General features: G+C 38.2%; 3 protein-coding genes across 3 annotated transcripts in view; 2 read left to right on the top strand and 1 right to left on the bottom strand.

Moving 5' to 3' along the window:
- The first annotated feature begins 884 nt into the window (after nucleotides 1-884).
- LOC131366653 (molybdopterin synthase sulfur carrier subunit) lies at nucleotides 885-2,193 on the top strand. Its single transcript, XM_058411276.1, has 3 exons — nucleotides 885-984; nucleotides 1,146-1,267; nucleotides 2,059-2,193. Exons 1-3 carry the CDS (start codon nucleotides 973-975, stop codon nucleotides 2,183-2,185), a joined length of 261 nt encoding a protein of 86 aa, XP_058267259.1. The 5' UTR covers nucleotides 885-972; the 3' UTR covers nucleotides 2,186-2,193.
- Nucleotides 2,194-2,703: 510 nt separating this feature from the next.
- On the top strand, nucleotides 2,704-5,793 carry LOC131366652 (molybdopterin synthase catalytic subunit). Its single transcript, XM_058411275.1, has 4 exons — nucleotides 2,704-2,823; nucleotides 3,431-3,584; nucleotides 4,828-4,951; nucleotides 5,366-5,793. The coding sequence occupies exons 1-4, from the start codon at nucleotides 2,709-2,711 to the stop codon at nucleotides 5,450-5,452; spliced, it is 480 nt and encodes a 159-aa protein (XP_058267258.1). The 5' UTR covers nucleotides 2,704-2,708; the 3' UTR covers nucleotides 5,453-5,793.
- A 2,352-nt stretch (nucleotides 5,794-8,145) lies between these two features.
- Nucleotides 8,146-14,535, bottom strand: part of itga2.2 (integrin, alpha 2 (CD49B, alpha 2 subunit of VLA-2 receptor), tandem duplicate 2) — a 34,964-nt gene continuing 28,574 nt past the window's right edge. Inside the window, exons 24-29 of the mRNA XM_058412192.1 lie at nucleotides 13,957-14,067; nucleotides 13,167-13,277; nucleotides 12,831-12,944; nucleotides 11,770-11,859; nucleotides 11,528-11,644; nucleotides 8,146-10,969 (exon numbers count right to left, since the gene is read on the bottom strand). Of these exons, the coding sequence (XP_058268175.1) occupies nucleotides 10,889-10,969; nucleotides 11,528-11,644; nucleotides 11,770-11,859; nucleotides 12,831-12,944; nucleotides 13,167-13,277; nucleotides 13,957-14,067 (624 nt within the window). The 3' untranslated portion in view covers nucleotides 8,146-10,888. The remainder of the gene's footprint in view (nucleotides 10,970-11,527; nucleotides 11,645-11,769; nucleotides 11,860-12,830; nucleotides 12,945-13,166; nucleotides 13,278-13,956; nucleotides 14,068-14,535) is intronic.

Raw genomic sequence — 14,535 nt, 5'->3', positions numbered from 1 at the left:
AGAGAGTGTGTGTGAAAGTTTGCACCACTAAGATGACTTTAGTCATCTTATTTACAGATTTATCCAAAATATTAGAATTCCAAAACGGTGAAAGGTTAGTAAGAGCTTTATCCTGAGACTTTGTCTCCCTCTAGCGGCCAAAAAGGTTTGTGTGTAATTACACCCGGAGAAAAAACCTGATCTGCATACACATGATTAAACAGGACTACAAGGAATATATCTCTTCATTTCTCCCTAGAAATTCTTTCCCGGATGTTTAAAAAAAAACAATTAAAATGCTTTATTATATCTTGGTTGTAAAAATGTGAGCGCAGCTTTGGGATCTTTTAGAATTTTTAATTCGTTGGCTGTTTAAGCAAAGCAAAAACGTTTAAGAATTAAATATATGATTATAATTTTTTGACACAATATTTAATGTAGAAATCGCGGCCAAAAAATTAAAAATAAAATTAAGAGTTCTCTAAAAGTAAAAGCTTGCATAGCAACGTGGATTTTTCATTGTCACGTGATTACGTTGCCAAGCATAGTGTTGCCAGATGCGCGGTCTGAACCCTCGATATTTGTACATATTTTTTTAAACTATTTTTTTAAACGTGTCTGAAATTATTTGACATTTTAAATATAGCAGTTAATTAAATATATATATTGACAACCATGTTGACTCCTTATTATATTCCAAAATAGTACATTTAGTTGATACAAATATCATCAGACACAAATAGTAACGAAAAAAAATCCTTAAAACACACAAATCCATGAAGTATAAAAATAGAGTATAAAATACAGAATTATAGCTTTGTTACTCTAATAGGTTTGAAGAGGTATTATATCTAAATTTAGGATGGGTGAACTAAATGGAAACCTGTATTTTGGGAGCTTATTTGAGGTTTCTATTAAGAATATCTGGCAACCCTGGGAAACGCCAAACAGCTAACTTATAGGTGCGCGTGCCTGCGAAAACAACCTCTATTCATGAATCCCGAGGTAAAAGCAATAAAACTAACACCATAAATATGTGTGTAAACAAGGATTTTTAATGCTCTTAAGTTCTCCACAGCTGTCAGTGGCTTGTTTTAAATCAGACAGGTCATTTAGCGGTGTTAGCATCCTGCTAATTCTTCCTGTGTGCTCTGTGTTGAATAAAGGTGACCGTATTGTACTTTGCAAAAAGTGCCGAATTGACGGGAGTGAAATCTGAGAATATCAGAGTCAACTCGGAGCTAACGAGCCTCCAGCTGTGGCAGGAACTGGAGAAGAAACACCCAAAGTAAGTAAATTAGTTATAAAACTGATAAATAGATATATAAACGCCACGACACCTTTAAACACGCGGGAGCGCTCATGCAGTGTTCACTGGCGCACAGGATTTACCGTAAATACACGTTTCGAGTCCTGGAACGACTCAAGAATCTCAACGTGTTGATATAAATATACAGTATTTTTCACCATAAGGAAACAAAACAGGATTAGAATTAAATGTACATTTTAAAAAGACAGAATTAAAAAAAATATTTGTTTGTTGTAACAAAATGAAAAGTCCTGTCAGAATAAGAGCTTATTTAAACAGTTATATACTTCAGAATGTTAAAATAATCTAAAAGTACGATTAATTGTTTAATAAAATATTTAAAATGTGATATTTGTACTAATCATGCAGCATTATAATTTTGTTGGATTTAATTTGGACCGTATTTAATATTTTTATTTTGTGGAAAGAATGAAAACTTTTCATTATTCATAATAAACATTGACAGTAACGTCTATATTTTCTTTCTTTCTTTCTTTCTTTCTTTCTTTCTTTCTTTCTTTCTTTCTTTATGTGGGCCACCAAATTTATGCTATGATTTTTATATTATTAAACCATTGCTTCATTATTATTCATTATTAATAACTTCTTTTTAAAAAAAAAGAAATTGTGTGTATTATTATTATTATACATTATATAACTATTTATATTATTATTATATAGTTATTTATTATATTATATAATAATAATAATAATAATAATAATAATAATAATTATTATTATTATTATTATTATGTGTGTTTGTCCTGCAGGCTCTCGGCTCTCCGTCAGCAGGTGGTTCTGGCCGTGAGGAGAGAGTACGTGTCTGTGGGAGAGCAGGTGGTGTGTCTGCAACACGGAGACGAGGTGGCGGTGATCCCACCACTCAGTGGAGGATAAAAACACAGGTACACACACACACACACACACACACACACACACACACACACACACACACACACACACACACACACACAAACTTTTACTCCATCAAGCTTTCTCTCTCTCTCTCTCTCTCTCTCTCTCTCTCTCTCTCTTTCTTTGTCGGTCTCTGTCTGCAGGGGTTTAGGATTTGAAATCCATATTTAGTTTTCTTGTGTTTTAAAGCAAGTTCTATCCAGTGTTTACTTTATAAGTCCAGTGTCACTGCTGTAATTATAATAAATAACTTTATCTGCTGTAAATCCTCCTGCAGGCTGTTTAGAGGACTGCAGATGAATTAGAGTTTATTTTCAGCAGCTCTGAGGTCACAGTTCAGCAGTGTGCGTCTAGATCTGAATTAAAGTTACGTAGGTGACCTGAATAAACCGGGTTTTTTCCACTGTAATGACTGCTCATGACATGCATTATGTATGTCTCCCTTTATAGCTGATACTTATGTTTATAACAAACTCTGTGTGTGTGTGTGTGTTAAGAAGTAGTGATGGAGGATGGACGCGGTCTGGACCTGATTAAACTCACCACAGACAAACTCTCCACCGATGCTGTAACAGAATCAGTGACTTGTTCCTCCTGTGGAGCCATTTCATTATTCATCGGTAAGAGAACATGAAGGATGTGTTTATTTATTTATTTATTTTGTTTACCTGAGCTGGCAATGTGTCATTTTTAATGAGTTGACTCTTTGAATTGATTCTTTTAGGTGAATGTGTCATTTACTATTGAGTCGACTCTTTGAATGGATTCTTTTAGGTGAATGTGTTGGTTACTATTGAGTCGACTCTTTGAATTCTTTTAGGAGAATGTTGACTCACTTATAAAAGCCAATTTTTTATTTTGTAGTTTATCGTGTAATTTCGACTAAACACTTTTGTAGAAATCTCTGAACAGTTCAAATAGGATGAGTAATGAGATGTGTTTGGCTCAGAGATGTGTAAACAATTCAGTATGACACAAATTAAAGTTAATTCATTTATTAAATTTATTATTAGCTAAAATATTGTCCTGTGATTTGTTTTTAAACAACTTGGACTTGTTAGGGGGAAAAAAAGGCAGTGAGTCGTTTGTGTACCTGAAAGAGTCGACTGTTGTTGGTGAGTCGATTCAGGTGATCTGACTCACTGATTAGAGCCATCCCTAGTGTGAAAGGTGCTGTGTGTTTTTTTTTTATCATGTTGTGTGTTAAGTTATAAATGTGTGTTTCAGGAACCACCAGAGATCATTTCGAGGGAAAGAAGGTCGTTCAGCTGGAATATGAAGCGTACGTTCCCATGGCGGAGTCGGAGATGAGGAAGATCTGTGCTGATGTGAGGAGAAGATGGCCGACGGTCCGACACATCTGCATCCACCACAGACTCGGGTGAGCAGCTACACACCTCAAAATACTTTAAGCAGGGAGGCGGATGTGATGTGAAGCATATGTGGAGCCACCAAAATCACAGCTCATCTGTGTCTCCGCCTTCAAACTTTAGGCCACGCCCCCTACCTGAGTCTGATCCTGTGCTGTTCTAGGAAAATAATCAACAAGGTGGTGTGATGATGCAGAGGCATTTCTTTCTTTCTTTCTTTCTTTCTTTCTTTCTTTCTTTCTTTCTAATATATACTTTTTATAGTTTTTTTTTTTATAGAAAACGTCTCCTGATTTGTGAAAATCGGTTTATGCTGAACTTTACAAGCGCCCGTGAATGAGCTGTTGCTATGGAAACGATACCTGGCTTTATTTAATATAAACATACACTGATTTAATTTTTTTCTAGAAAATTAAAATGGATTTTAGGTCAATGTCATTTGCTGTTGAGTCGAATCTTTGAATTGATTCGTTTATTTGAATGTGTGGTTTGCTATTGAGTCGACTCTTTGAATTGATTTGTTTATTTGAATGTGTGGTTTGCTATTGAGTCAACTCTTTGAATGGATTCTTTTAGGTGAATATGTCGTTTACTATTGAGTCGACTCTTTGAATAGATTTGTTTATTTGAATGTGTGGGTTGGTATTGAGTCGACTCTTTGAATCAAATCTTTTAGGTCAATATGTCATTTACTATTGAGTGGACTCTTTAAATTGATTTGTTTTTTTGAATGTGTGGTTTGCTATTGAGTCGACTCTTTGAATCAATTCGTTTATTTGAATGTGTGGTTTGCTATTGAGTCAACTCTTTGAATGGATTCTTTTAGGTGAATATGTCGTTTACTATTGAGTCGACTCTTTAAATTGATTTGTTTTTTTTGAATGTGTGGTTTGCTATTGAGTCGACTCTTTGAATCGATTCTTTTAGGTTCTAGGAAATTAATAAAAACCTACAAACCAAAAGTAGTAATACACCAAAACTTTCATGTTTTGTATTGTTTTATTTTTAAATTTTAGTGTGGATTTTACTTATACTGTACATAGTTAATAAACTGACAGATACTGGCTTTTATTTCTTTATAGGGCTGAAAGTGTTTAAAAGCTCGGTGTGTTTACATTTTGTTTTATACTTGATTTGATTACGGAATGTTTGTTGTGAAAGTTTCTAATAACAAAGGATTTCTGTCAGATTCTTTCCTGTAATCAGGATATCGACATATTTGACCTGTGTGTGTGTGTGTGTGTGTGTGTGTAGCGTGGTTCCTGTTACCGAGGCCAGTGTGATCATTGCCGTCTCGTCTCCTCACCGCAGTGACTCTCTAGAGGCCGTGAAGTACGGAATCGATGCTCTGAAATCCACCGTCCCCATCTGGAAAAAGGTTCGTCTACAAGCGTGAGCTGCACCACAGCTGCTGGATTGTGATTGGTCAGAAGGTCTTGATTAGTTTTCTATAACAGCAGCTCTGACTGATCGAATTTGATCATTTCTGTAGTAACAGCTCATTCACTGGGACTCAGTATAAACAGAGTAAAGTTTTCTCTGAGGAGATTTTTAGTAAACATTTACGGAAGGAGTCTCGAGTTTCTTAAAGGCGGAGTTTCCACCTTTCACATTAGATGTAATGAAAATAAAAACTCTCCTTCTTTAATAAAATTCTCATTATATACAATGAATAAAAATTCTTGTTCAGATTGATCACAGTATCTCTGCTTCTCTGTCATTGAAATCGTTTCCTGGTTTTATTCCTCGTTTCAATTGTTTTTTGTTTTTTTTTCTTGACGTTTATTTTTAGGAGATCTATGAATCGGAGGAGCCGTGCTGGAAGGAGAACAGCGAGTGTCTGTGGACAGGAAGTCGGGACGAGAGGAAAACCACTTGAACTTTGGACTGTAAATGAGCTCCGGGGATTTTATCTGGAGGCGAGGTCACGAACCTAAAGCTTGCGAGAGAGATGAGGATTTTTTCCCCACAATTTTAGAACTAAATTACAAAAATATATTTCTAGTTTTCAGAGAAGGTTTTAAGTCCAAAGCAGAAATCTAAGTTTGGTTAAGAACTAAAAATGAAATTAAACAGGAAAATCTCTTGTACTGCATTATATATTTAATAGAAATATACAGTTTAACACAAAATGCATTTATTCTTAGAGCTTTATTCTATTTTTGTCTTCTAAATAAACATCTGTGCGCTGATTTAATGAAATAAACCGGTGTGGCGCTGCCCCCTGGTGGTCATTTCACTAACTACAACTACTGCGGTAAAAATCTGCAGATTCCCACGAAACATTTTCTTTAAAAATAAGATTAAAAACATTCCATCTTAAATTAAACTCACAGAGATGAAACTTCTGATAGGAAAAAATATAATCCTATACCTTTTAATAAACCGAAAATACTGCAGTTGACATTTGTAAGGTTCATTACTAGCTGTTTAGGTTTTTTTTCTCAACAAATATAATTATTATTAAATAAATTCTTACACATTTTAATATCGGATATGATTTATCGCTTTATAAAAATGTCAAATGGTTATTTGAGCTTTGTAATTGTTCAGAGAAAGCCTTAAACGAACATGATTTGTGATAGGATGTCGGTCCTGAAAAATAATCACCACAAGGTGTCACTGAAAACATCACAACTAATCACTAACTAATCACTGAGCAATATTCTGATAAACCATCAGGTCTGTGCAGATTGCAGACAACAGGAAGACGTGCCTTTGAGTCCATATAAGGAAATCGGAGCAGAATTGAGAAAGTGGGCGTACCTTTACTTCCATATATGGAAGAATTTGTGGTATGAAGAAGTAAGAGTTTGTTTATCTGAGTTGACCTGATGGGGTTTCTGAGAGGAGTTTAAGTCATGTTCATGACTGTTTATGAACCTTCACCTTCATTTTTAATCATTTTACTTATTAGAAAACTTTTAAATATTATAAGTAAAATATAAGAATTCTCAAAGAATTATTATAAAACTCTCACAATCCTTTGAATCTTTTCTCCGTTAAACCCCTGAGTAGTGGATTATGTAAAAACACACAAACAGAAAGATGTTTATTAATCTTGTCAGACAGATATAAATATAAACAGAAATATCCACAACAAATGAAGTAAATTAAAGATTTTAATGATCATTGAATACATTTCCTTAAAGCCCTTAGTAACAAATTGCCCTGTCTTTTCAACTATTTCTAGACAAAAATCAAAGTAACGTACCATTGCACAAAAAAAAAATAAAATAAAAAATACATTCTGTAAACATTTACAGCTTTGATAAATTTACAGAAACACATTATTTTAGTAATCAATAATTATTTCTATTTCAGAGAGTGAAATCTGACTACAGTAGGAGTTTTTGTTGCAGAATTCAGATTTGGAAAATAAAAATCTTTTTAATAATAAAAATTTACATTAGTGCTGTACAGTCTGAGTAATGTATAAAAATACAGACTCTTACCCAAGACTAAACATTTCTAAAATTTCCAAAAAAAATCTTTGAATATTTTTTATTAAATGTACAAATCATCTGGAGGCTCAAAAGAAAGAGACAGTAAAGCAAAAATAAAACTAAATAAAAAATAAATCCAGAAGGTTAATTACAATCAGAATTATTAAAGTGAACTAACAGGTAAGTGAGAAGAAGTGAGTAAAGTGCTGGATGAACAAGGAAAGAGAATTCTAACTCTAAAAATAAACAGTACATTTTCACTCGAGGTGCTGGAATGTATAATAATGTGAAATATAATAGATTTATTTATTTATAACTTCCCTAAAAACATCATTCTGCTGGCTGGACAGGATTCAGATGGCAGAGTGATCAAATAATACAGTACAAAGTGTTCCAGTAGTTTATTAATGTTCCTGAGAGAGAGAGAAAGAGGGAGGGAGGAAGGGAGAGGAAGAGGGAGGGAGGGAGGGAGAGGAAGAGGGAAAGAGAGAGAGAGAGAGATGGAGATGGGAGGCAGAGACGGAGGGAGGGAGGGACAGAGAGAGTGGGGGGGCAGAGACGGGGTGGAAGACGGAGGGAGGGAGGGAGGGAGGTTTGATGGGGCAGAGAGCGAGTGAGAGGGAGGGAGGGAGGGAGGTTTGATGGGGCAGAGAGCGAGAGGGAGGGAGATGGGGGCAGAGAGAGGGAGGGAGGGAGATGGGGGCAGAGAGAGAGAGAGGGAGATGGGGGCAGAGAGAGAGAGAGGGAGGGAGATGGGGGCAGAGAGAGAGAGAGGGAGGGAGATGGGGGCAGAGAGAGAGAGAGGGAGGGAGATGGGGGCAGAGAGAGAGAGAGGGAGGGAGATGGGGGCAGAGAGAGAGAGAGAGAGAGGGAGGGAGATGGGGGCAGAAAGAGAGAGAGAGGGAGGGAGATGGGGGCAGAGAGAGAGAGAGGGAGGGAGGGAGATGGGGGCAGAGAGAGAGAGAGAGGGAGATGGGGCAGAGAGAGAGAGAGGGAGGGAGGGAGATGGGGCAGAGAGAGAGAGAGGGAGGGAGGGAGATGGGGGCAGAGAGAGGGAGGGGTGGAGATGGGGGCAGAGGGAGAGAGAGAGAGAGATGGGGCAGAGAGAGGGAGGGAGGGGGATGGGGGCAGAGAGAGAGAGGGAGGGGGGGAGATGGGGGCAGAGAGAGAGAGAGAGGGAGGGAGATGGGGGCAGAGAGAGAGAGGGAGGGAGATGGGGGCAGAGAGAGAGAGGGAGGGAGATGGGGGCAGAGAGAGAGAGAGGGAGGGAGATGGGGGCAGAGAGAGAGAGAGGGAGGGAGATGGGGGCAGAGAGAGAGAACGAGACGAATTAAGTGTTTAACAAAAAAAAGAGGTTATATTAATGGAAGCTTGTGTTTATCACTTAGTAGAAAATATTACACTGGTAATTATGCCTTTTGAAAATAATCTGATTTAATAAAAACGAATAATTAGGATTGATTTTTTCACACCTGCTCATTATTTTAATATAATTCAGAGTTAATTTCACTCAGTTGTGACTTTAATTTTGTAATTTCGAGTTAATATCTCTTATTTTGACTTGTTTTAATTTTAATCGTGCTAAAAAACTGGCGACTTTTTAAAAATCTTGTTTATTGTTGTTTGTACAGGTTAATAATCGCTCATTTTAAAATAACACGTCATTTTAAATCTCCGAATTCATTTTCACGATTTATTTCCCCCTCACGTGTGCTAATTCAACATCACGTCACAGTTGCTAAGTGAACGATCACTAAATTGTGACTTTACATCACTAAATCATTTCACTAGCTCTTATTTTTAAATGACTGAGTAAGATCACACCATCGTGACTCATTTCTCTCAATCATCAGTCCACAGTGAAGCCTCTGTGAGCTAAACCTGTGTAATATTTTCTCCCACGCAGCACTGACAAGCTCTTACAGAATCCCCGGGTGTAGATTGTGTTCATTCAGTATTAACACAGGTTATATAAATATATATAGAGATACAGCATGAATCGATTCAGTTCAGTTTCATTTGATCTGAATTAAAAAATTGCGATAGTCACAAAGCAGCTTTTAGGAATATAAACATATCAAAAGCATATCATTTATTTGTTTGAGATTCCTATTTCACAGCTGATGAAGGATTTCCGTGTGAAACGTGACGTTTTCTCTGTACCCTCGTGCACTGCGTACGAAGCGGAGGACACGATACACCGACAGGAAACAGGGTCAAAGCGCCGCCGCATTCATTACTGCAACTCTCACAGCATCGCGTTTACATGTGTATTTATAGATCTGTCTATTCACACACACACACACACACACACACACACACACACACACACACACACACACTCTCACACTCCGTTCGGAATGGTTAACAGTTTGACCATGTTTACTGGTAGTTTCTCGTGTCAGAGTGTCAGACAATGACCTTTATTCTCAGTTTTAAATCCCATGTTGTATTTAATGCTGGACGTGAAGTCGAGGTCAGAGGTTTTCATCACCGCATGGGTTTTATGTAGGGAAAAAAAGAATAATGTACCTTTATACAGCTGTAAAACTGATCAAGTTGGGGTGTGTGTGTGTGTGTGTGTGTGTGTGTGTGTGTAGGAGTGAGGTTTGTTCCAAAAGGCAGTTGAAAGGATATTACATTTCAAGGGTCAAGTAATATTTTCTTACATCACATTAGAAAGGGACATGATGCTATTTCTTTCTTTCTTTCTTTCTTTCTTTCTTTCTTTCTTTCTTTCTTTCTTTCTTTCTTTCTTTCTTTCTAAATAAATAAATTGTACCTCTCTGAAACTCCTTTATCACCTTGGGTATGGATAAATCTATCTGAAAATCCTTCACAGGATCATTTACACCAGAAAGGCGGTGTTCCTGAAAGCCCACTTTGTTCGGAAAACCGTCCCGAATCTTCCGCTTGGGAATGTGTGTATCTTTTTTTTTTTTTACGAACATTTTGTCAAATTCTGTCGCTCTGTATTAATGAATTGAAGGAAAACAATCGAGTAGACGAGTAGAAGACGAATTTCACTAAATGTTCAATAAAGAATAAAATAAAAGTAAAGGCACCTTATTAAAAAAAAATGTTCCTGGAAGCAACCTTTTATGGAGTTGTGTGGGCGTGGCTAAATGTTCTTGCACTTGGTAACGTGATTGCACTCGGTATTAGTGCTCTTGACCTTTTATGGAGTTGTGTGGGCGTGGCTACATGTTAACAGTTCAGTTTGATGAAAAACATTTACACACGGCATTTACTAAGATAAACATACACGTCTCGATTAAAGGAGATGAAAACGTTTGCACTCGACTTGCATGTGACGTTACTTTCCACGTGTTGTCCACGCTTTCTGGCTGCACGTGAGCTCGCAAAAAAGCATTTAGACTATTAATGATTCAGTAGTAGAAGATTTAAAGCGCTGGACTTCAGGACAAATGATCAAATTAATATCAAAATACTGAACAGAACTAAAACTAGTTCTTTCGGGGAGGAGCTCAGTGCAGCCATTTTTCATTTTCAACAATATTTCTTTATCTATGATATTTACAGTATTTCTAAATAAAGATGAAACCCGAAAAGGGAAAGGAAGTCTGTTTCCGCGTGGCTTACGCTGATCCAGAGACTCCATTGTTGAGGATAAACGGCAGATGTGAGGATTTTCCACAACAGCAAGATTGTTGTCCCTTTGAGGCTTGAGACGGTTTTCCATTCGGAGCAGAAGGCAGCCGGTTCCTGGTGCTGGTGTGTGATGAAGCTCCTCCTCCTCCTCCTCACTGCTGCTGATGTGATCTCTGTGTCTCTGAGGGTTACATCTTTGGCTGGAGCTGATCTGAGATCAGACAGTTTTTTTTGGATCAGTTCTGAACTCATGCTCGTCATGGGTTCTCCTGGAGTCCTTCTGCTTCAGCGCCTCCTTCCCTCTGCAGCTGCTGATATTTACGCTTAAAGAAGCCGAACTGAAGAGAATGTGACACAAACACAAGCAATTTATTTTTAAAAATACGTCATTTACACAATCTTTCATTATAATCAATCAGCTGAGACATGCATGTGTAAAAATAGAGTCTTTTTGTTATGTAATATGATAATAAGCTCCTTGGGGATTTTTGTGGAAACATTATTATTATTATTATTATTTACATTAAACTAAATTAACACAAAATCATAGCACAAAGATTAATGTTGAATAATGGCATAAAAAGGAAGCATAAATAGAATAGAATGGAGAAAGGAAAGGAAAGGAAAGGAAAGGAAAGGAAAGGAAAGGAAAGGAAAGGAAAGGAAAGGAAAGGAAAGGAAAGGAAAGGAAAGGAAAGGAAAGGAAAGGAAAGGAAGAAATGAAGAGAAATTATGAGAAAAGCAAAAAAATGAAGACAGAGTGAGAGAGAAAAACATTAAGAAACTAAAGTGTGAGTGAAAAAGGGAGAATGAGAGAGAAGATTTTTTAGGATTAAAGAATCCATCTCTTGTGTAAAATAAAACCTGGTTAATAAAACACAGTTTCTGGTGTTTACCTTCCACAGCGCCGCGACTGCAGCAGCCAGCAGGAGTAGCCCTCCGATCACACTGCCCACGATCACACCCACAGGGACGTCACCTATAGCTTTTGGTTTACTCACAGTGACCTCCACCTGATATCCAGGGGAAAAAAACAGATTTGATCTTCAGCTGGAAGTTTCAGTAGCGGAGCTGTTAGAGTGCAGAGGTTAGCTATAGTCATGTTAATGTTAGCTAAATAAAATAAAGGATTCTGTACCGTCGCTTGTTTGTGGGAGATAACGAGAAGGTCAGGCTGAGACGTCTCGATCTGAGCGTTCACGTTTAATATGACTGACTGGAAATCAGCCTAGAGAGAGAGAGAGAGAGATTGAGAGAGAGAGAGGGAGGGAGGGAGAGAGGGAGGGAGGGAGGGAGATGGGGCAGAGAGAGAGAGAAAGAGGGTGGGAGGGAGAGAGAGAGAGAGTGCGAGAGAGAGAGGGATGGAGGGAGGGAGATGGGGCAGAGAGAGAGAGAAAGAGGGAGGGAGGGAGGGAGAGAGAGAGAGAGAGAGAGAGAGAGAGGGAGGGAGGGAGATGGGGCAGAGAGAGAGAGAGAGAGAGAGAGAGAGGGAGGGAGGGAGATGGGGCAGAGAGAGAGAGAAAGAGGGAGGGAGAGGGAGTAGAGAGAGAGAGAAGGAGGGAGAGAGAGAGGGGGGGGTGGAGGGGGGGGCAGAGAGAGAGGGAGGTTGGGAGGGATATGGGGGTAGAAAGAGGGTGGGGGGGCAGACGGGGGGGGCAGAGAGAGAGAGAGAGGGAGGTAGGGAGAGAGATGGGGCAGAGAGAGAGAAAGAAGGAGAGAGAGAGAGAGAGAGAGAGAGAGAGAAACATGGTTAGATATTACACCTTGGTTTCACAACACAAAAATAATATTCTGTGATTTTATTTTGCCTTGAAAAGTTGCCAGATTGATTGAACTGTCTGTCAAAAAATGACTTTATTACTCTGGAATATCTCATCGGCCAGGAGTTTAAGAGGTCAGTTTTGGCCCATCCCAAAAAAATTAAAAAGGTATTAAAAAAACCCATCCTTCTCTGTTGCAATCGGATAATGCTTTTATTAAAACATTTTTATTACTATTTTTAAAATTATTAATATGATTATTTGTGTATTAGTTTAATCTCTATTGTTTATCAGATTTTTTACTTCGCTTCCCTGAATCAGAGCTCGGATTAAATAAGAGTAAATTAAAAAAGGTTGAAAAAGAGAAAATCCAATCTGGCAACCCATGCTGTGACTGGACAGTGGTTTAATCAGAGGAAGTGAAGCTGTTCTAGCAAACCTTAGCGAAGGTTCCGTTCCAGATCCTTGCGGACACTTTGATATAGTAATCACTTTTCACGCTCAGGTCTTTCAGCACACACTTCAGCACCTGACACCTGGCCGAGTCGCAGTCCTGCGGAACAGATGTGGGAAAAAAACTCAAAAACAATACAGATGTGAGGAACGACATCGACAGTGTAGGGTACAGCTTTTAATAAGGAAGAATTTAATCTGGAGAAAAAAGTTACTCGTGTAATCAGAATCATTTTGGAAGTCCAGTGAAGTTTCTATATATTTTATAGTTTACAAAAAAGAGATAACACACACACACACACACACACACACACATACTGACCAGGTGACTGGTTCCTCTGAAGCTCTCTGGGGTGAATTTGGCTGTGTATTCCGTCTCTCTGATGTTCAACGGGTCAATCAGCGCATGGCTGTCGCACTGAACGTCGGCTGACTGTAACACACACACACACACACACACACACTGTCTGATCATTCTGATACTGTTATCATTTCCTGAAAAATCATCCATACTTAGATCTGATCCCAGGTGACACTGAAACGAATACTGACCAAAGCAAAGTGTTTAATAGTGTGTGAGGACGGACGACCCTGACCGCGAGCAAGAATCAGTGTGTCGTTATCATCAGAAATGACCTCAACGTTCTGTGGATCGGTGCACATAAGGTTATGGATGAGCGTGAGGCAAAGACGCGAGTGTGCAGAGAAACTGTCGCATGTGAGAGCAGTTCAGGTCAGCGAGCACTAAACACCATACACACCGTAAGGGTTCTATCGATGTATCCTTAGGTCTTAATAAGCCAAGTTTATACAGAAGAAAAGCCACTCCTATCAGCCATGCCCCCAAAAACATAGCAGAATTTAATGCTAAACGTGTAGCGGATGGATTCAGAAGTGCGACTAGAATGAAGTTCAACACTCAATAAGCTCTGGATTTACTGGTAATGTAATGGTTATGGTTATAAACTGTCTTATTAATGACCACAGGAACAAGAGAGTGTCATACTGTAGAATGTGACCAAGAACACAACATGACAGGATGAGATAACAGTGATGATGATGATGATGGTGGTGGTGGTGGTGGTGGTGGTGGTGATGGTGTGGCGTCTCACCGGCATTCCCTCGACTGATGTTATATACAGCAGCTGATTCCCTGATTTTGTGCTGATGGGCAGTGAGACATTGAGGTGGACCAGACTGACTGGAAAAGCTGCTCCAGAGACCTTGAGCGGAGAAATATCCAGAAGGGTGATATTCTTCACTCATTATAAATTTGTTATAAAATATCTATAATTTGAGCTAAAAATCAATCAGGAATGGACTAAATGATCAAAAAAACTGTGTATGATATTAACTTTTCGTCTTTGACCAATATTAAACCATGCTTTATATAAAGAATTCAATTCAATTTCATTTTTATAAATCAGCTTTACAAAAATAAAAATGACAAAGCTTATTGAAATAAATATGATAAAGCTTCAGAAGTTCCATGACTTCTATTTGCAGGATGCTTTCTGTAAGAAGTCATTTATGTAACACTGATGGAAGGAGTCTCCAGTCTCGGTGTTTGTTTACTTTAATTTGTCAGACATCTTTAAGAATAACGAACAAGTGAACTCCTGCACAGTTTCCTCTCAGGCGGATTGTGAGTTAGGGAAATTCCTAACTTTCCTTTTTTAAGGAAAAAAAGA

Source organism: Hemibagrus wyckioides, linkage group LG16 (assembly GCF_019097595.1).
Source record: "Hemibagrus wyckioides isolate EC202008001 linkage group LG16, SWU_Hwy_1.0, whole genome shotgun sequence".
NCBI classification, from domain to species: Eukaryota; Metazoa; Chordata; class Actinopteri; order Siluriformes; family Bagridae; genus Hemibagrus; species Hemibagrus wyckioides.
This window is presented reverse-complemented; position numbering and strand designations above follow the sequence as displayed.